General features: G+C 40.5%; 1 protein-coding gene across 1 annotated transcript in view; it reads left to right on the top strand.

Annotated features, from left to right (window-relative positions):
• The first annotated feature begins 13,216 nt into the window (after positions 1-13,216).
• TMC6 (transmembrane channel like 6) overlaps positions 13,217-20,303 on the top strand; it is a 30,440-nt gene continuing 23,353 nt past the window's right edge. The window contains exons 1-4 of the mRNA XM_015824163.2: positions 13,217-13,283; positions 14,642-14,766; positions 19,173-19,295; positions 19,438-19,596. Of these exons, the coding sequence (XP_015679649.2) occupies positions 13,228-13,283; positions 14,642-14,766; positions 19,173-19,295; positions 19,438-19,596 (463 nt within the window). The 5' untranslated portion in view covers positions 13,217-13,227. The remainder of the gene's footprint in view (positions 13,284-14,641; positions 14,767-19,172; positions 19,296-19,437; positions 19,597-20,303) is intronic.

Here is a 20,303-nt window from a genome sequence, read left to right as displayed (position 1 = left end):
CAACCTTTTCCCCTTTAAGATGTGTTGATGACCAATCCCAAAATTCCCCAGCCAGAATTCCAGGTGTTGAAGTCCACACATCTTAAAATGGCCAGGATTGAGAAACACCAGCTTAGCCTCTAGCCAGGGATGAGAAAAAATGCATACAGGGATAGTCTTAACAACTGCAGCAAATTAGGTCTCCATCTTTGTAAAGAACCCATAGCAAGGCACAGGTTTCTGTCACTTTCTCACGGAAAGCATATACTCTAATCCTCTACAAAATTCCTGGTACTGAATGTTAGGAAAATTAAGAAAGAGATCAAAAAAGAACTCCCAAAACAAAATTGTTAATCTGAGATTTGACATTGGGGTGCCAGGTACTGCTCCAGTGGCCACATCTGATAAATAATATTGCCTATATACTGAAGCTTTAGAAAAGGACATCAAAAATGATCAAGAAGCTGAAGCAACTTGCCTAATTGAAAATGATACAACCTTTCAGGCCTTCAGTTTAGAAAAAAATGGCAAACAAGGGGAATATAAAAATGTATGGGATGTGAAGACAGCAGATAGACACCTCTTTAATAATTCTGGAATTGGGTTCATATGATTAAAAAGAATTCTGGAAGATTCTCTCTTCCCTCCCAAAAAACACACAACCAAGTATTTCTTCACACACTGTGCAGTTAGACAATGAAATCTACTAACGTAAAATGTGGCAAAAGCCATCAGCAAACAGCTTTAAAAGGGGCTAGCCAATTTCACGTAAGATAGGTTATGACTGTGTTATCTATATTTGTTAGTAATGATGGTTAAACATTCAACCATCCAGTTGCTGGTGAGGCGAAGTGGGGGTGGTCACTTCTCCTAGATACTGAGTTCTCACTTTAGAAACAGAATGCAGGATAAGATAAGACTTCAGCTGTCATTGTGGTTTTTAATATTCTTATGATTTATGTTCTTATGCTGATTGCTTCTAATCTCAGCAGGATCGCCAGATGAGAATCTTTTGCCTAATAGGTTCAAAGGAGTGATGTGCTTACCTGTAAATAAAAGGGACATTTGCCTAGTTTATATTTTGGTAGGGCAACAATCAAGGAAACCAGAATTCTACATTTAGTTGTTGTTGTTGTTATTATTATTATTATTATTATTATTATTATTATTATTATTATTATTATTATTATTATTATTATTATTATTATTATTGATAGTTGGAAGGGACCTTGGAGGTCATCTAGTCCAACCACCTGTTCAGGCAGGAAATCCTATACCATTTCAAACAAATGGCTGTCCAGTCTTTTCTTAAAAACTTCCAGTGTTGGAGCATTCACCGCTTCTGAGGGCAGGTGGTTGGTTCCACTGATTAATTGTTCTGTCAGGAAATTTCTCCTTAGTTCTAGGTTGCTTCTCTCTTTGGTTAGTTTCCACCCGTTGCTTCTTGTCCTGCCTTCAGGCACCTTGGAAAATAGCTTGACACCCTCTTTTTTGTGGCAGCCCCTGAGATATTGGAACACTGCTATCATGTCCCCCCTCGTCCTTCTCTTCATTAAACTAGACATACCCAATTCCAGCAACCGTTCCTTATATGCTTTAGCCTCCAGTCCCCTAATCATCTTTGTTGCTCTTCTCTGTACTCTTTCTAGAGTCTCAACATCTTTTTTACATCGTGGTGACCAAAACTGGATGCAATATTCCAAGTGTGGCCTTACCAAGGCATTGTAAAGTGGCATTAACACTTCACGTGATCTTGATTCTATCCTTCTGTTAATGCAGCCTAGCACTGTGTTGGGTTTTTTGGCAGCTGCAGCACACTGCTGGCTCATATTGATTATGATATTTTGACTTAATTATGAGAAACACTGGTAAGGAAGACATAGACCAATATAGTCAGGAAGCTATATCATCACAAAGTCCTTTGAGAACAGCTTACCAACACTTACAAAATTTGTAAAAGTAGTCCTTTCATTTTATATATTGGAAGCAATGAAAATGACTAAGTGAAATGAGGGAATAATGCACAGGGGAGGAGTGATAACTGAGGAGGAATGCCTCCTGAGTTCCCAAAAATGACATGTCCCATTTTTGTTAGACTTGGTGTATGGCAGTCCTCCCAGATCTTACAAGGTTTGGCAGAAATAATTGGAGTGTCAGCGTACTTAATAGACCAGACCAGAAAATCAACTCCACAGGAAGACTAGAACTATACCTTATTGAGATAGACTACAATAACAGAATCTTGAAAGTCTGATTTTCCTATCAATCCCCACCCTCCTTTTATCCCAGTAAATCTGGGAAGCATTTGTCTGAGCTGCTTCTGAACATTATTTTGCTTCCCAGGACATAAAAGAATATCTTGTCCCTCTTAATCTAGATAAAATGATCATTTCTTGTGAAATGAATGCATCCTGTTACACACAATATAACAAAATATGAAAGTGGTGTATATTACGTTTCTGATTTATTACAGTTTCAGAACATTAGCTTTTCATACTAAAGTCAGACTTCAATCTTTCCCAAATCCCAATATTCCTGATTTAGTAAGAATCACTAGCTCCAGCAATTAGGGATTTTTGGTTCCTAGGGATGGGAGGGACCAAAACATAGGGAGGAAACACATTTTTGGTCCAGATTTGGACACAGCCACTTACAGCCTGACTCTTATCCTATTAAAAAATAAAGGTTGGGCGTGCCAGGGAACTCTTAGGGAATGAAGTAGAAAGCAGCAGCCCTTAATAGCAAGAGGATACTATTGATTAGCAGTAGAAGAAAAATGTTCAACTAACTGCTAAGTGGTTCAGCTAGCACTATCTGCCAAGAGAAAGACTGTCATCTATCTTTTGTGCAATGGAGCCTATAGTGGGGCTGTTTATTCTAAAGCGTTAGGCATACAACGGCCACTTTCACAAGCTTATATGATCATAACACCTTCACAAACTGTGTAATCATCTGAGTTTTAAAAAATACCAGAACAATAAGAAGCATAACCTCTTGTGCTGGAAAGCATCGTCCAAGGAACAAGAATTATTCTTTTATTCTTATAAATCCTAATTCTCCTTTCTTTGGCCCAATGAATAATTAAGAGTGCTGATTTTGCAAATATACTTACAAGGAAATGACACAGGATCCATGTGAAGATTAGAATGTATCATTAGCATAAGGGACACTTCCCCCTAAGTCTGCTTCAAATTAATATGTGAGACAGAGTTGTTCAATTTTATGGATTCTCTGTTTTATCTTAAGCCACTTCTTCACAAATCCCTTTTCAGCATTCCAGATGTATTTCAATCTCTAATCTCTAAACCAGAATCTCCAACATTTCTGAGATGGTTTAGTTTATATGTAATTTTGAGAATATCTGATCAAAAAGAGTTGCTAGAGGGAAAGATTGCTCTTCAGAAAATTATTGTTACAGTGGGTCTGGCTAGTCATAGAAAACCAATTTATTAAAAGACAACTTAATGAAGCTGGTCTCTGCCATACTTTTTTAGCCTCCATGATGCAGTTATCTCTAAACCATATTTCCTACTGACTCACTTCCCCAGTGAAGATATGAAGAGAGCCAGTTTGGTGTAGTGGTTAAGATGCTGGCCTAGAAACCAAGAGCCTATGAATTCTAGTCCTACCTTAGGCATTGAAGTCAGCTAACTGACCTTGGGCCAGTCACTTTCTCTCAGCCCAACCCACCTCAAAGGGTTGTAGTTGTGTAGAAAATAGAAAGAGGAAGGAGCATTATATACATTTGCTGCCTTGAATTATTTATAAAAAATAATAAAGGCAGGGAAAGAAACTAATAAATATTCTAGAAGTGTTGCCAGAAAGAATGTTGACTGGTGTCATAACTGTAATTCATGCATGCCAGGAGTAATAGATGCATGGATTACAACTTCCATAATTCTCAATATATGCCCAACATCCATATTAGAATAATGTATTTGAGAGACACTAGACCCATAATTTTAAAGTGACTGTCGGTTACTACACAAAAGAAAGCTTGCCCTTCATTGTCTTTAACAATCTTTGTACATAGCGAGCCACTAGAGGTCTCCCTTGTCTTACATACCAGCTTGATTAATGGTTTAAAAATTATTAGCCCTGTAGATACTATCAGACAAGGATGAGCAATTTATTGTCCTAGTGCAGGGATAGGCAACCTTGGCTCTTTTATGACTCGTGGACTTCAACTCCCAGAATATAGCTGGCTCAAGAATTCTGGGAGTTGAGGTCCACAAGTCATAAAAGAGCCAAGGTTGCCTACCCCTGTCCTAGTGATATTGCTCAAATCAGCAAAGCCAATCATGAAGGTTGTTGTAATTCAACAACATCTGCAAAGCAACAGCTTGCCTCCACCATAGAGGCTAAATAGGGATTCCCAAGCTATTTGATCAAAGGGCACTTTTTATATTTTAAGAACATGTCATGTGTATTAAAAGAAACAAAACAAAAGGGAAAAAAGTTGCCATGAAAGCTGGCCTATTCACAAAATGATTTCCATTAAATTGGTTTGACCAAAAGGCAAATTGCCTTAACTTCCTTGTCATCTTTTCCAAGATCCTATTATCAATCTATAGTTTAATTTTGTTTTTGTTATGATCATGTAGACGCATTTTAAAAAAACAGAACAGTGAGTTTTAACATCTATTTTTATTTTATATGAACAGGAATCTAAGCCATTATTGGAAAAAGATGACTAGAGGCCAATGTTTTGTTTTGCAGCACAGCACGCTGGTTTCAGCTTGGTAGAAATAACAGCACTCTTCACTCACCAGCTCTGACTTTTTTACACTAGATATTTATCTTTGACACCCCTGGTCTAGTGAACAGAGGCAGTTTCAGGAGGGCATCAACTAGAATCTTTCAGTTTGGGGAAGATTTTCTGAATGAAATTAAAAAAGCAACTGGAAATCATTTTTCAGCTGCACAAATAAATATACTTGAGAGGGGTTGGAAAATCAACTGGGTCCTTGTGATGGCTAATCCAGGCCATGGCTAAAGGGAAAGTAACTGGACTATTCCTTTAACTGCTAATTTGCAACCAAGGAAAAATGTGATGTGATCTGATGAGAAAAAACTTGGTAGTGGAACACAAGACTGGGCAATGTTTGAGAAGAAGGGGGTTGCAATTCAGCCTTTTACTTCCTGGATGACCAAAGGAGACTCTCTCATGACATTATGACATCACCCCAAGGAAGTGAGAAATGTTCCCCTCCCTGCTTCTTAAAAATATCAATCTTGCCCTAAATGACTCCTATACACTTTCTTAAAGATAAAGATCATAGGCAGTGACAGTCATAGGCATTCTGTAGAATGTTAATTGTCATAATGGTTGACAGTATCTAAGCAGATACTGTCATAATGGTTGACAGTATCTAAGCAGACTTGGGAGTTGATCAGGAGACTTCCAGGGAATAATTCCATGTCAGTACCCTAGATTGGGAAATTGAAAAAAAAAATATCCCAAAAGAAGGCCAGTGCAAGTCATTCTTTATTGTTGCCAAGAAGCTACATAGCTATTTCTGTGAAGGTACCAGGAATCAAACTCAGCTCAAAATTAATTTATATGGATCCATTTCCAGGAGAAAGCAACTACTGCATGCAAGGAGTTTCTCTGTAAGCAATCTAGTACAGAAAAAAAAGGGGGGGAGAGTTATCTACTTACAGGGCCTTTTTAAGAGGAGGCAATACATCACTTCTCATAATTCAAACTCTTCTTCTGAGAATGTCTTAGAAAGTGCACCTTTTACTCTTCTGCTAAGAACCACTCAAGTTAAATTTAAAGTTAAGATAAATTTTTAAATAATTCTTTTTTTCCCTCATGATAAAGAGCGGAAATATTTATATGTAACATTTGTAATACTCAACCCATCTTGTCCTCCCTCTCTTATGTATGGGATCTACAGCTCTTGCTCTATATACCAGACCAATGCCCATTCTGACTGGTCCTTATACACATACCAAGGAACTGGAAAGAAGTCGCTAGACAAGAGAAGACCAGTATGAGAAAAGATGATTTTGATGACTTCGATTTTTCAGACTTGGCAAGATGTATGGACTTCAACTTCCAAAACTCCACGGTTACCAAGGTTTGAAGCCCAGACATCTTAAACTTACAAAACTTGAAAAACATTCACTTAGAAGTTGTAGGCCATGGGCTGATGAAGCTTCCTGATAGAATAGTTGGCCTCACTGGAGATGAAGGTTACTCATTTGGACAGAAGAAACTTTTTTCTTCTTGTAAGCAGTTTTCCCTTCCAGTTGTGTAGAACCATGCTGGCTCAGGAATTCTGGGAGTTGAAGTCCATGAGTCATAAAAGAGCCAAGGTTGCCTACCCCTGACCTAGAGCAAACGTAAAAGCACCTTTTGGTGCTTCAGAAAAAAAAGAACTACAGCTCCCAGAGTCCTTTGTTGTTCAGGTGAAGCACAGGGTGTGTTCTAGCCGCCGGGACTGGGCTTTCCTTTGGAGAAAAAGTTTTCTTGGTGTGAAAAGGAGCGCTTTACCTGATTAAACCTGGAGGAATAACTCGCAAGGTTAGTGAAAAAGATACTTGATGTAACTGCAAGGCTATGCCGTGATTCCGGGAGTTGTAAAAGGACTCCGTTTCCTTTATTGCGTAAGGTCTTACTTTTTATCGCACGTTTTACTATTGTTCATTTGTAATAATCGTAGGGGGGGGGGTCCTCTTGGTTGCAAATTGGGGCCTGAATGTGATCTCCCTTACCGCGACCGCTATCCTGGATCTCAGAAATTCCATTGTCCAGCGTAGGATTTGCCGCAGGCGGGAAAATCATCCGAGGGATTTGGCTACAAGGATTCTTCCGTGGAGTAAGTGACCTCTGTGCTTCTTTCTCACACCCACGAAACTGCTTGTAGAAGAAGCGAGGCCCTGGTCCTGGGGGAGGGGAGGGGTGTCGAACCATGAAGCAAACTAAGAAGAGTAATATAAATGAATGCACTAAAAAATGATTTTGCTTTCTTTCTAATGCATTCCCAGCCCAAAGCAAAAACAATCACAAAAGCCTTTGCCCTTTTGGCCTGGAGAGAATCTTAAAATTAATTATTTAATTGTAGCATTGGATTCAAATAAGGCAGGGTTTTCATTTTTTTTTTTTGCTTAAAAATAGTATATCTTTCTACCTTTTGAAAATCTGAGAGGACCAATAGAAGCAGTAGCTATAATGTAGAGGTAAATCAAAAGAGGCAAGATTTTAACACGCAGTTTTCCCTGGGAAAACGGGGGCTGCTTCTTTATGATAAAATATCACTTATTACAACCCACCTACTGCATAATTTACTCCCAGTAAGAAGTTCAAGAAGAAGTGATGCTTCTTGCTAAATATAGATCTCATAGGTCTATTATTCTAATGAAAAAAATGAGAAACTCTGCAGAAACCTCAGAAACAAGAAAGCACTGACAATTCTGGACTTTAAAATTTAGCTACGATGAAAATGAGCCTGTCGCCTTTTCTAAATAAGTCCTATGTTTTCTAGGATTAGGTTTGCCCCACTTTTTTCATCATTCGCTCTGGAGGAGCACTTTTAAGCAAAAAAAAAAAAAAATATGCTAAGGTCCTGGAGATCGAGTTTAAACACCAGTGATTGTAATAACCTTGCGCCCAGGTAAATAGGCTGGGATCTTCAGCATGATTCTGGAAAAATGATCCTTTCTTAACCCTTTTGGGATGCCCTGATGTATCAGACAGCTAATTTTAAAGAGGTGGCTGCCAAGAATATGCCCAGAGAAAAGAGAGGGTGGAAGATGAGACAGCAGCCTGGAGTGCTTGGCACAGCTGGAGCAAAAAGCCTGGGTTATGCAGCCTGTCCATTCTTCCGAAGCTGCGTGAATGAGAGAATCTAAAGGAGGGTTGCCTGTGGAATAGGATGCTCTTGATGGAGGCAGTGTTTTACCTTGGGACTGTGACAAATTCCAAGAGTTAAGGTGGCCTTTGGACAGTCTTGTGTTGGTAAGTAACCAGGCTGTAATCTTTACTTTGAGGAATTAGCTACCAAATGCACTAGAGACTCTCCCAACCAGCTTTCTTCCTATGTTTTTCTTTGATGGATATACTGAGCTGCCCGAGAAATTGGCAGAACTAGGAAAAAATAACCTCCTGCGAGGTCATTTTCCAGCTATCTGCTGGAAGCCAGTTTGTTGGGTGGTAACTTTTGTATCTTCTTATCCAGTTCCCTCTTATCCCCTGGGACTGTGCGTTATGATTATGAATTCCTCTGGGCAATACCATATAGATACTGACAAAAGTATAGAACTGCAGTCCGGTTATTTTATGAGAGTTAAAACATTTTTGTTTCACTACACAATATATGCACTGTGGAATAAATTTATGGGAATATAATCTTTCTGAACAAAGCATTTAATTTCTCTTAGCTCATTCTCTTGTACCCACACACTATTTTTATAATATGTTCATGCACACGTGAAAGGGAGAATGACCTAGGGCAATGAGCTGGCTGGCTGAATCTTGATTGACTCCTTAGAGCTCAGCAGTGGCCATGCCAATTATACATTCTTCCCCTGTGTGGCCAGCAATAAATGATGCAAAATTCATTGAGATTTGGGCCACACTAGCTGGTGTAGTTTCTGCCAAAGATCTTCAATTGCACTTTGTTTCTGAATTTGAGCAAAACAATCTGATCTGGGTTTTGGTATTTCTTCTAAGAGAGAAAATAGCATGGCTCACTAGCAGATTGGGGGAGGGGAGAAGACTATGAATCCTATAAACTATGATATATATGCATGGCAAAACCACTTGAAGACACCTCCCTCAAAATATTATTGAAACAGGGAAAGTACAGATAATTTTTATTGTGCAGGTCAAGGGTCTCCTCAGCAGGTATCCTCCAAATCAGATTGAAAAAAGTATATACAGTACATCTCCTTGAATGGCTTAGATAGAGATAAAGTTTTGCTATTCAGTTGAATTGGTGCCAAAGCAGGACAAAAGGCTTCTAATTCATTGGGAAGGCGGGCAGCCATGACGGGCAAGCAAATGCATTTTATGCATATCATTTACTCAGCAGCTGGCTCCTTGCATTGTGCAGAAGTAAAAGAACACGAAGCTTGACATTTATGTGTAATCCCTATGTCACTAGTCATGCTAGTGGGTCTGCTGGGGGTAATGGGTTATAAATTGAACTTTCATAAAAAAGAACAACTCAACACTGCTCATATCAAACATGAAGCATTTTAGAGCAGAAGTAGGCAACTCCCTTGGCACCCACCAGGTTCCCTATTCATCTAACAATTTGTGTATACTCTACTTAATTTAAAACAATAAATGGAAGTTGAGGTGCTGCAAAGAAAGTACCAATATCTAGCTGCAACTGTATTTGCATAAAAGACTTTGAATTAAAAACGGTGGGTGGCATCATTGAAGGAGGTGCACCTGATTAAAAAAAGAGAGATTTTCTCTTTTGCTGCTACTGTTGAGTTGAATTGCTCCTGGACAGCCTTGAGTCAATGGAAAACTATACAGGTTGCCCCTGGCAATGTCATAATAAGCAGGAAAGTACCAATTTAACCAAGTACAGTTAAAGGTGACTTAAGACTGTCTCACTCATGGGTTGGGAACAAGATAAAGGCAGTGTCATGGGAAATTGCAGAAAAACCGGTACCAGAGCCTGCTGAATCTTTGGTTAAGTGAAACCACCAACCCAGTATGGGCTCAAACTCCCACAATTCCCTACCCAGCGAGGTGGCTGGGGAAATCTGGGAGTTGAAATCCACTCATCGTAAAGTTGCTAAGGTTGAGAAACATTGACCAAGAGGTTTGCTCAAAAAACCCCAAGCAGGTTATAATAGAATAAACCAGGTGATACCTAGGAAAATAAAGAAGAGGAACATGATTAATGGTTTGAACAGGAATATACCTGTCTCATCTGGTCCGCTAGTCTTTCTGTTCCCCAAACATCCTGACAAATAAAAATTTGTGGAGAGACAATTCATTCTCGCCAAGTCCTTCTTCCTGTCAGAACAAGTTAGGGGGCAATTGTTTTCCTTCTCCATGAAAACTGGTCCAATATCTAATGGGTTGCTACAAAGAAGAGGGGGTCAACCTATTCTCCAAAGCATCTGGAGGCAGGGCAAGAAGCAATGGATGAAAACTAAGCAACCTAGAACTTAGGAGAAATTTCCTGACAGAACAATTATTCAGTGGAACAACTTGCCTCCAGAAGTTGTTGGAAGTTTTTAAGAAGAGATTTGACAACCATTTGTCTGAAATGGTATAGAGCAGTGGTTCTCAACCTGTGGGTCGGGACCCCATATGAGGTCGATCGACCATTTCATGGGGGTCGCCAAGCAAGGCTGTCCGCCATTTTTTTTGTCAGCCATTTTTCCCCCTTTTCTGGTGGGTGCCTTACTTGCCTTGGGCTGGGCCAGCTGGTGGTCGGCCTGCTCAGTCTCTGCCGCTTGCCAGCTATGCCTCGGCCGGCGCAGGGGGCGGAACCACAGATGCGCAGCGCTCCCGGGCAGGGAAAGTCCTCGACTTACGACCGGTTGGGTAGTCCTCGACTTACGACCTGTTTAGTCCTCGACTTACGACCTGTTTAGTCCTCGACTTATGACAGGTTTAGTCCTCGACTTACGACCGGTTGGGGTCACGGCATTAAAAAGGTTGAGAACCACTGGTATAGGGTTTCCTACCTGAGCAGGGGGTTGGACTAGATGACCTCCAAGGTCCCTTTCAACTTTGTTATTTTGTTAAGAAAGGGATGCTTTTTTGCTCCGAGAGATGAGCAGCGATGTTCTCCCTGCCATCTGCTGGATGTGAAAAGACATTCCATATAGAGCAGCAGTGTTCAACCTTGGCAACTTTAAGACGTGGACTTCAAACTCCCAGAATTCCCCAGCCAGTACTGGGGAAATCCTGTTTGGCTCATTCTGTATTGGGTGCTTTCCTTCATACAAGAGGACTGGGAGAGCCATCAACCCCAGGAAAGAAGTAAAGTTCCAGAGCTTTGCTGCTGCCTCATCTGTTCACCAAGGATAACAGCTTGCATAGCTGAGGCCCAGTATGTTAAAGTTTGGACTATCAGGAAGTAGTAGTTCAGGCTTCAGGATTTTCTGAAAAACTTAAAACAGCAGCTGTTAGGCAAGCTAAATTTGCTGTGACTTTTATTGCCACACCCATAGTTCCCCAAAGCCATGACTCTCTCTAGCTTTGTTTACCCCTTGTGTGTTTTGGAATCAGGAAAAGATTAAGGCTCTACAAAGCACTGAAAGCTGCTACTTCACAACAATCTTTGCCCCGAAGCTGTGACTAAGCTGGAGCTGACTTCCAATTTTTGCAACAGGGGACGTGCGAATACATAACAAGGCTTGAGGATTTGTGTTTCAGACCACTCTTGAGTTCCTGCAGAAGTTTGGATTCTGTCTTTATCAGGCTGGAACAAAGATGTCTGATAGTTCATATTCAACCTCTGGGGTGGACCATCCTTGTCCCTGTATCAGAAGATAAAAATGTGCGAGGTCTTGTTGCAAGCTCCACTTAAAATCACTTTTTTTTTTTAAATTAAAACACGTCAAGACTGGTTTGCTCTTGTCTTTTTCTTGCCATTTTGATGAAGTTTCATTTTGTCCCACCCTTCATGACAAGGTCCTAAGACAGTGATGGCGAACCTTTTAGAGACCGAGTGCCCAAACTGCAACCCAAAACCGGGTGGGTGTGGCCCATTGGGTGGGTGTGGCCCATTGGGTGGGCGTGGCCAATTGGGTGAGCATGGCTGCGGTGGTAACGGCAGATTGGGTGGGACTAAAAAGTTCAATCAATCAATTTCAACTTTGCAAGATCTTTTTTTTCCCCGCGAGAAGTTGAAATTGAGTGACTGAACCTTTTTTTTTTTGTGCACACGGCGGCGGAGGCCTAAAGCGAAAAGGTTTTATAAAACCCAGCTGAAGGCCTAGGACTGGGGCGACGGCGGGCGTGCCCACAGAGAGGGCTCTGAGTGCCGCCTCTGGCACCCGTGCCATAGGTTCGCCACCACTGTCCTAAGATCTGCAGACAGCCAGAATGTGGGACCTTACTTAATGGGAATGATAGATAATGTGAGAGAGTTCAGACTGAGAAGCAGAAGTGGGTTTTATTCCCCAGTCAAGAACTGTCCTGGTCAAGATAATTACTTAATCACTTCCCCAGAAGTGGAGCACGTAATGACCTTATATTTAAACCACATATTTATAATTTCAAAAAGCAAAGATGACATAAAGTTCTTCGCTATCAGTATAGCAAAGTACTATCGTCTTGTACAAAAACAAAATATCTTTCTGAACACAGTAAAAGCATGTTGCAACTCTTGCTGAGCTGAGCGGCAGGGAATGAGCCAGGCAGTTTCCTGCTGTTGAACCCTGACAGGATGCTCCGTTTTTATCTTTCATAGGCAACAACCTCACTTCCTTTCTTCATTCTTCTCATCCTCTATTGAGAGTTTTAGTCCCCTGAACCTGCACAGTCAGTGGTAGAAACAAACTTCCTGTCAGGCAGGAAGCTTGGTTGCTTCATTTGCTGGTGTTCACTCACACTCTCCTCTCAGGAATGCAGGAACTGGGTTTTACTAGCCCTTGGAAGCCTAGCCCATCCTGGAGTATTGAAATGCAGAGTTCCTTATCTCCCTAGTGACAGCTGGGCTGCTTGACAAGGATTGGAGACGGTCAAGAGAAACTTTATGTTAAGTCTCCTGGTAGTGGAAGCAAGAGATGCACCTGCAGGTAAGCGCAAGGGAGCTTCTGCTTTCCTTGCAGAAATGATTGGCTTTTCTACTGAAAGTCAGAGAAGTACGTAGTAGTGTGAGCACCAGCAGCTGTATTTGCATTGTCTGACACGCAGGCATACAGACTGAATTACAGCCTTTGTTTGGACCTTGTTTTCCTTCCTTTTTGTGTGATTTGCTCACAGCGGACCAGGCTGCTCTTGCGATACACACTTTCTAAATCTTGTAGTAGGAGGAGGCGGGAAAGCCCAGTACAGTTCCGTGTGTCTCAAGTTGTGCTCTTTATGGCATATATAGGCTTGAATGTTGTGTCCTGCTGTTCTCTGATCTTGAGAGGGAATAAGAAGACATCAGATATTAGACCACAGTCTAAAGAATTTGTTAGAAGATGTGGAGCCTGAATTGCCTCAATGGAACCAGCTTCGTGTGACATTGATTCTTCCCGTAACCTGCATTGGGAAATGTGGTGGAACTGAAAAGTGCAAAGGCCAGCAAATTACTTGTGGAGTTATTTATCAAAATGTCCCACACAGTGACTTTCACCTTTCACGACCTTGAGAACGGAGATCCTGCCAGGTGAGTGTGGTTCTTTTTTAAATAAGCAATTTTTTTTAAAAAAAAGTATATAACAACTTTATTCATTCCTGCCTTAGAAACGGAAAGCATGTCATTAGACGGTTAGAGTACTTCCAAAGTAGGTACAAAGCTGAAAATTAGCAGGTATTGATTTTAAAGCAAACTCCTTTTAAAAAGCCTGAAAATGAGGCTTTTCTTTTTTTATATTGAATAATATTAAAAGTAGAATTCTTGTTAGCATAAAGCATGGGAAAGAATGTTGGTGTGCGGGAGTTCTGTTGCCTGTTTATGAAAATTGGAGAGAGGAGTTTCCAGTAACAAATACAAATCATTATCAACATTGGGGGAAAAAAGTTAATGGACTATTTATATGCACTAATGATGTTACCTAGTTTGGAAATGAAATGTTTGCAAGAAATTCTCCAAGCTCAGAGAGCGCTAAGGACCCCAAAGTTCAACTCTACTATCGGAACTATTTATAATCTCCAATGTAGATCCTTGGGAATAAGTGGGTAGTGCATAAATTGCCCTACCATGATTTCAATTATTCTCAGAATAGTCTACAGTTTTAGGAAAATATTAGTCATAGCTTCTAAATGTTTTGAATATCGCTGCCTTAGATCTGACCTTAAAATGTATGAAACATGTTTTGTCCATTATTGAACCACAGGTACTAAGATCCACAAATTACTATTACCAGTAATAGAATTTTTAGCCACAGAGATCAAAAGTACAGTATTTATATATTACAAATTCTGGAAGAGACAGGGATTGATTCATTCTACTTCAATATTAGATTGGTAGGTAATCATCATTTCCCCAGACTTAGAACAGAACATACTAGAAATGTATATAGCTATGTAGTAAAGATTTACAGAATTTGGATGGAAATATGTTAACATTTTAATTAAATTGGGGAAAAATAGAACAATAAAATGCAATTATTAGAGCGCTAAAATATATGATGCTGAAATGAATCTCTATGTTATAAAACTACTTTCCAAGATGTAATAATCAAGACTTTGTTATTCGTTTGTAGTTTATTGTTTAAACTATAAGGCTTTAGTTTCACTCTCATTATGCAGATCTCCTGGGTTTCCATTAGTAGATGCTTACATAAGGCTCTGAAGGCCCTGAGGGGAAGTCTTTGTAAACCAAATTTGATCACCTGGTTGGTTATTTTCCATTCCTCTTACGCATTCTGCCTGTGTCTTAGACTTAGACTCTGCCATGGTTTGCTATAAAGAACTGTAATGTTCTAGTATGTCCCATGTGAAGTTGGTGAGATGTTAGAGGCTGTTGTTTTAGGGATCCTGTTAATTAAACAGTTGAGCAGACCGGTTCTCTGTTCCCCACAGCCAAGACCCAAGTCCATATGATGAAGGGGCCGTGCATGATTCCTTCCACCAGCTAATTAAGGAGCAGAGCAGTTTGGCTGAACAAGAGTTGATGGAGATGCAAGATCTGACTAACAGGAGCAAAGGTGAGACAAGCCACATCTATATAGCACAGAGACTTCCTGATGATTATCAGGGGTATTCAATTTGTAGATAAATAGCTGGGGTGAAGGAGAAAGATACGTAACTTTTAAGTGGTATTTCCTGATTTTCTTCACACAACAATGCGAAAACCTGATGTTACTCGCAGCTTTTAACTTAACAAAATATGGATGAAGAGATGTTTTCTAGAAAGCATTTTCTTTCTTTTCAATCATTGTATCTCTGTACAACTAACACCTATAGCTAAACAAAAACCCTTGGCTTATTAACTACATTTAACAAGCCTGTTCCCAGTAAAAAGTAGGGTGAAAAATAAATGCATGATCTCATTTTATGCTCATAACCACCCTGTATGGGAGATTGGCTTCAGAAGCAGTGAAAGCTCCCCAATACATTTATAGCCAGCATGGATTTTAATTTGAAGCATCTTGGGCCAAACCATGTCTGCTTTCAAAAGTGGGTGAGTTCAGTCTTCCAATTCTTTTAAGATGTACAGCAAAAATACTATTAGCTGATTCTCCATTAATCTAATGGGTTTCTAGATGCTGTGGAAACAAGTAGCTCATCCTTATGAGCTTTGTAAGGACATACAACAGATTTCAGAAAAAGCCCAAGATTTCATTGCCTACATAGCAGAAGATTTACCTTTTTTTTAAATTTGTGCTCCTGCTGGATGAAATGCCATGTTCCCAAGTCCTCCAATACCTGTTGCTATACTTACTTCTATTTTTTTTCTTCCTAGCATTTTCCCGCAATGTAATAACAGAATTATGTAGCTCTAGTTCTGTTTATAAAAATGGTACTGGTGGCAGTTGTAGTAATATTAACAACCTCTTTCGCAAGATTAACATGATACTAGATAAGATAATTGAAAGGGCATTGGAGATAGAGGTGAGCCTATAGACAGTGGTAGGCCAGATCAGAACCAGAAAACTAACCAAGATTGGGATCTATGAGTGAGTAAGTACCAGGGCTACAGGGGGATCCCACCATCTAGGAAGAACTCAGCCAACACAGAAAACTTTGTTATCTTCTTTTTCTGACCTTTAGGATCCAGTGGCTCAGCAAGAATAGTTTTGCATGGTAGCATTAAAGGATCATTTGCCAGTGGAAGAGGTTGGCATACAATGGCACAAAATTGTATCTTTGATCTTCTGCCACAGAATGAATCTTTGCTGGAAGAGACAGAATTATAGATAGTCCTTGTTTAGTAACTGCCTCATTTAGTGACCAAGGGTGATGAGAAAGTAACTTGGCAACCAAAGCTTGCGTTTATGACTTTTGTAAGTCTGAAAAGCAAAGAAAAGCTGAAGTAAGATCATAAGCGCGGTTTCATTTAGCAACCACTTTGCTGAATGCTTGAGTTACTAGTCCCAACTGTGGTAGCTAAATGAGGTCTACCTGTTGCCCCAAAGGAGCCATTCTCTGCCTCTTTGGTCTGCTCTACTTCCCATGTCACTCCTGGGAAAAGAAGCTGGAGCAAGAGACGAGACCTGCCCCTTCTTTTACCATGGTGCCACATGGAAGCAGCCTTATGTTGGATTGCTTGACCTGGTGCACAAGCACATCTACCCAGCCGGCCCCATGGATCAGCCATGGTAGCGCAGTGGTTAGGATGCAGTATTGCAAGCAAACTCTGCTCACCACGAAGAGTTCGATCCTGGCTGGCTCAAAGTTGACTCAGCCTTCCATCCTTCCAAGGTGGATAAAATAAGGACCCAGATTGTTGGGGGCAACATACTGATTCTGTAAACCACTTAGCGAGGGCTGTAAAGCACTATGAAGAGGTATCTAAGTCTAAGTGCTATTGCTGTCAGGAACTGCTGTGCCTGCTCTGTGAGGAGTTGAATTCTAACTGTGGGGTGGCTAAAGAGTAACTTTTATCCCACCTTCACCCTAACCGTTTTCCAGTGCCACAGAGTTCCTTCCTGGGATGGGAGAATTGGTGGCTAAAGAGTTGGTGTCATACTACCAGTGTTGCTGGCTTGGGGACCTGCTGCTAGATCGGGCTGATAGGCAAAAGAAGGGAGAGAGCCTGGCTCTTTGGCACAGGGGGAGAGCCCTGATCCTCCTACTGCCAAAGGCAGATAGCCCTGAAAAAAACAATGGGCAGAGAATTGTAGAAGGGGCATGTCTGCAGCAGGCTCAAGTGGCCAATCAGAGCAACTGCCAGCTCTTTAAGTTTCCTCAGTGCAATGTGCTGCAGGTCATCTGACGGTGTGTCAGAAAGTTGCAAACGCCTCTTGAAAAATGGAAGAGGAAAGGTAAACATAGGTTGTCTTCCTGGTGGATCAGGAATGAACTGAAGACAGAATATAGAATAACAGAGTTGGAAGGGACCTTGGAGGTCCTGAGTTCAATCCCTTGCTCAAGCAGGAGACCCGGTGCCATTCCAGATAAATGGCTGTCCAATCTCTTCTTAAAAACCTCCAGTGACCCACCACTTCTGGAGGCAATCTGTTCCCCTGGCTAAAGACCGCATTTTTTTAAAAACAAGTTTTATTAATTTTTCAATTTTTACATCAAAGTGCTTAGGAAACAACATGGTGATGGGGTAATCAATTATCCAAAAACAAAGTCATACGTGTATAATTCAGGCTAACTCCTTAAAAGTTCCCTCTCTATTTCCCACAATTAATATGACATATTCAAATTAATACATTTCTAAATAGAGTTCAATCAATCAATACAATTATCAAAAAAAAATTTTTTTTTTACTAATATCAATCCAAGTCCTGTTTTTAAGCTTTACTTAATTCCAATTACCATATTTCAATTTAGCCTTGAATAAACATGTTGTTTACACTTCGGGTATCCCTAATTTCCCTCATTTCATAACATAATAATTATGATATCTAAAATAGTCATATTGTTCCAAAAATTACATTGTTAATGTTCTATTTCTTATCCTAATAACTCCTCATTTACTAATACCATATCTTCCATTATCACAATCCATTTCCTTGTTCTTATTCCATTACAGAGTGATTATCATCTCTAAAATAGACATATTATTCCAAAAAAATATTCTTACTCTATTTCACATATAAATTCTATTTCTTATCCTAATAACTCCTCATTTTAAATCATTTCCACTTATTTGATGATATAGAAGCGCTGTTATGGAAACCCGCTTGGCACAAAAAGAAAGCCAGAGTCAGATTTAAAAATGGGACTTAAAATTTCACTTAATGGGTTAAAAAGGCTTCTAAGAGATATTAACTGATTTAATATTCGGGATTTAGATTTATACTTGGGAAGAAAACTATTCGTTAGATTATAGTTTGAAATTGTAATATGGAAAAGACCGCATTTTTTGTCCATGTCTTCCTGAAATCACCAAGGCATCTTCCTGCCACGGTCAGCAGACTATGTGGAAGAAGCCTGAGAAACCTCTGTCTGCATTTCAGTGGTTCATTTCATGGGGCAGCTGCATTTGAACACCTGAAACAGAACGTAAATGATTCATATGTCCATTAGGACAGTGAATGTTAGGATATTATTCTCCTCTCAATCAAAAGGTTAGAATATTACTTTCCTCCCCTTCAAAAAACAACTCATTTCTGTTGATTTGTTTAAAGTGTTGATGAGACTGAGAGGCTCTGCACTAGACTTTTTTTCATGCTGTGTTTGTATTTTGAGCAGTAGTGGGGAAGTGGTTAAAGTGCACTATTGCAGGCTAACTCTGCCCACAGGCAGGAGTTTGATCCTGACGGGGCTCAAGGTTGATTTTGCCTTCCGTCCTTCTGAGGTTGGTAAAATGAGACTCAGATTGTTGGGAACAATAATGCTGACATTGAAAACTGCCCAGAGAAGCTGTAAAGCTCTATGATGTGGTATATGAGTCTGAGTGCTTGCTAAGAATTTTACCTACAGTTGCTAATAGAGCTGATTTTGAGCATTTCATTGTTATTTGTGAACCTTGGATTTGGAGTCTTTTGTTTTTTCTCAAACACAACTGCCTATACACAACTGTATTGGCACAAGGATCTCTGTCCTGTAAACAAAAGGGAACGACTTAGTCCACCTGGTAATCTGTCATGTTATAAATATTTGCTGTAGGAAACAGTAAAATAAATTTAGAATGAATGTCTAAGTCAGGGGTAGGCAACCTTGGCTCTTTTATGACTCGTGGACTTCAACTCCCAGAATTCCTGAGCCAGCATGGCTGGCTCAGGAATTCTGGGAGTTGAAGTCCACGAGTCATAAAAGAGCCAAGGTTGCCTACCCCTGGTCTAAGTTGTAAAATGCTCAGGAAAAATATGCTCATTTGGGGAATGGGCACCAAAGGAAGAAGAAGGGAAGATGTTGGAGATTCCAGCTTTGACAGGACAATTCATAGCAACTTGGCAATGCAGAGGTTGCATCTGGGGCTTTTCTTTTTCTCCAGAAAATCTGGTTCCTCCCTCTGATCGGACTGGAGCTTGGAACCCAGGTGTACAGCTAGTAGAGCACCCTGACTTCTCCTCCACCACATTGCGCATCCTTGCCAAAATGCCCAGCCGGACTATTGGTGAGTTGTGATCCTCCCCTGTAGCCCCACCCTACTTCTTTTGAAGAAGAATTTCAGGATAGGGCATGTGAAATGTGGGAATTAGCATAGAGGACAATCTTTTTCTCCCCTCCATGGTGATGGTCTTCCCTTTTGTTTGCAGGGCACAGCAGAGGAGCCATCCTGTCCCAGTATTACAACTGCACTGCCAGACGCCGTCGTCGGAGCCACCGTTCTCCTCTCCAGGAAGTATCCCGTTCTGCACGGCCTAGTTTTCGACAGCTATCTCTAGAGTTGGATTCCAGTTACAGAGAAGAAGACTGTAAGTTGACTAAAAAGAGTAGGAAGATGCCTGCTAAACAGAAAAGTCGTGCAAGAAAAATAGAAGTTAACTTATCGTGCAGCTATTACGAGAATCACAGAGACATCACCTTGATCATTCTCAATATGTGATCCAACCATCCAGGTGTTATAATTGCTCAGTGCTTCTCACAATATAGTGACAAAGTGTTACAACATGTCCTGCTCGGTGGAGCAGCTAGTCATCTTTGACTGATTTTGCAAACCCAAGCAGGGTGTGACCTCATTGGGACATAGATGGGCAAATGCTAGAAAAAGAAGTTAGGAAGTATTTTGGGAGAAGGAAACTGGGAATGTATCCAGGAAGTCCTGAAGAGTCAAACTTGATTTGGGGGAGGCCATCATAATATTCCTCACTCAAAGAGACGGAAGATGCTTCCAGAAGACCTGGGAGTACTCTCGCTCCCTTATTTAACCCGTGAAGACGACTTTTGTCAGGGGTTCTTTTCTTGGTCAGGTTTTGCCATGAAAGGCCACAATATGTTTGCTTTTAATACAGAAAGTCCTGTTTCTTTTTTCACTTTCCTATACCTTAAAAAAAAAAAAAAAAGGTGATCCCAATCAAAAGTGGAGGAAGGAAAGCAACCTTTTTCCTTTCTATAATCCAGTGGTGGCGAACCTATGGCACGGGTGCCAGAGGCGGCACTCAGAGCCCTCTCTGTGGGCACT

Source organism: Protobothrops mucrosquamatus, unplaced genomic scaffold, assembly GCF_001527695.2.
Source record: "Protobothrops mucrosquamatus isolate PMUCROS unplaced genomic scaffold, P.Mucros_1.0 scaffold2142, whole genome shotgun sequence".
NCBI classification, from domain to species: domain Eukaryota; kingdom Metazoa; phylum Chordata; class Lepidosauria; order Squamata; family Viperidae; genus Protobothrops; species Protobothrops mucrosquamatus.
The sequence above is the reverse complement of the archived record's forward strand: the minus strand, read 5'-3'. Positions and strand labels throughout refer to the sequence as shown.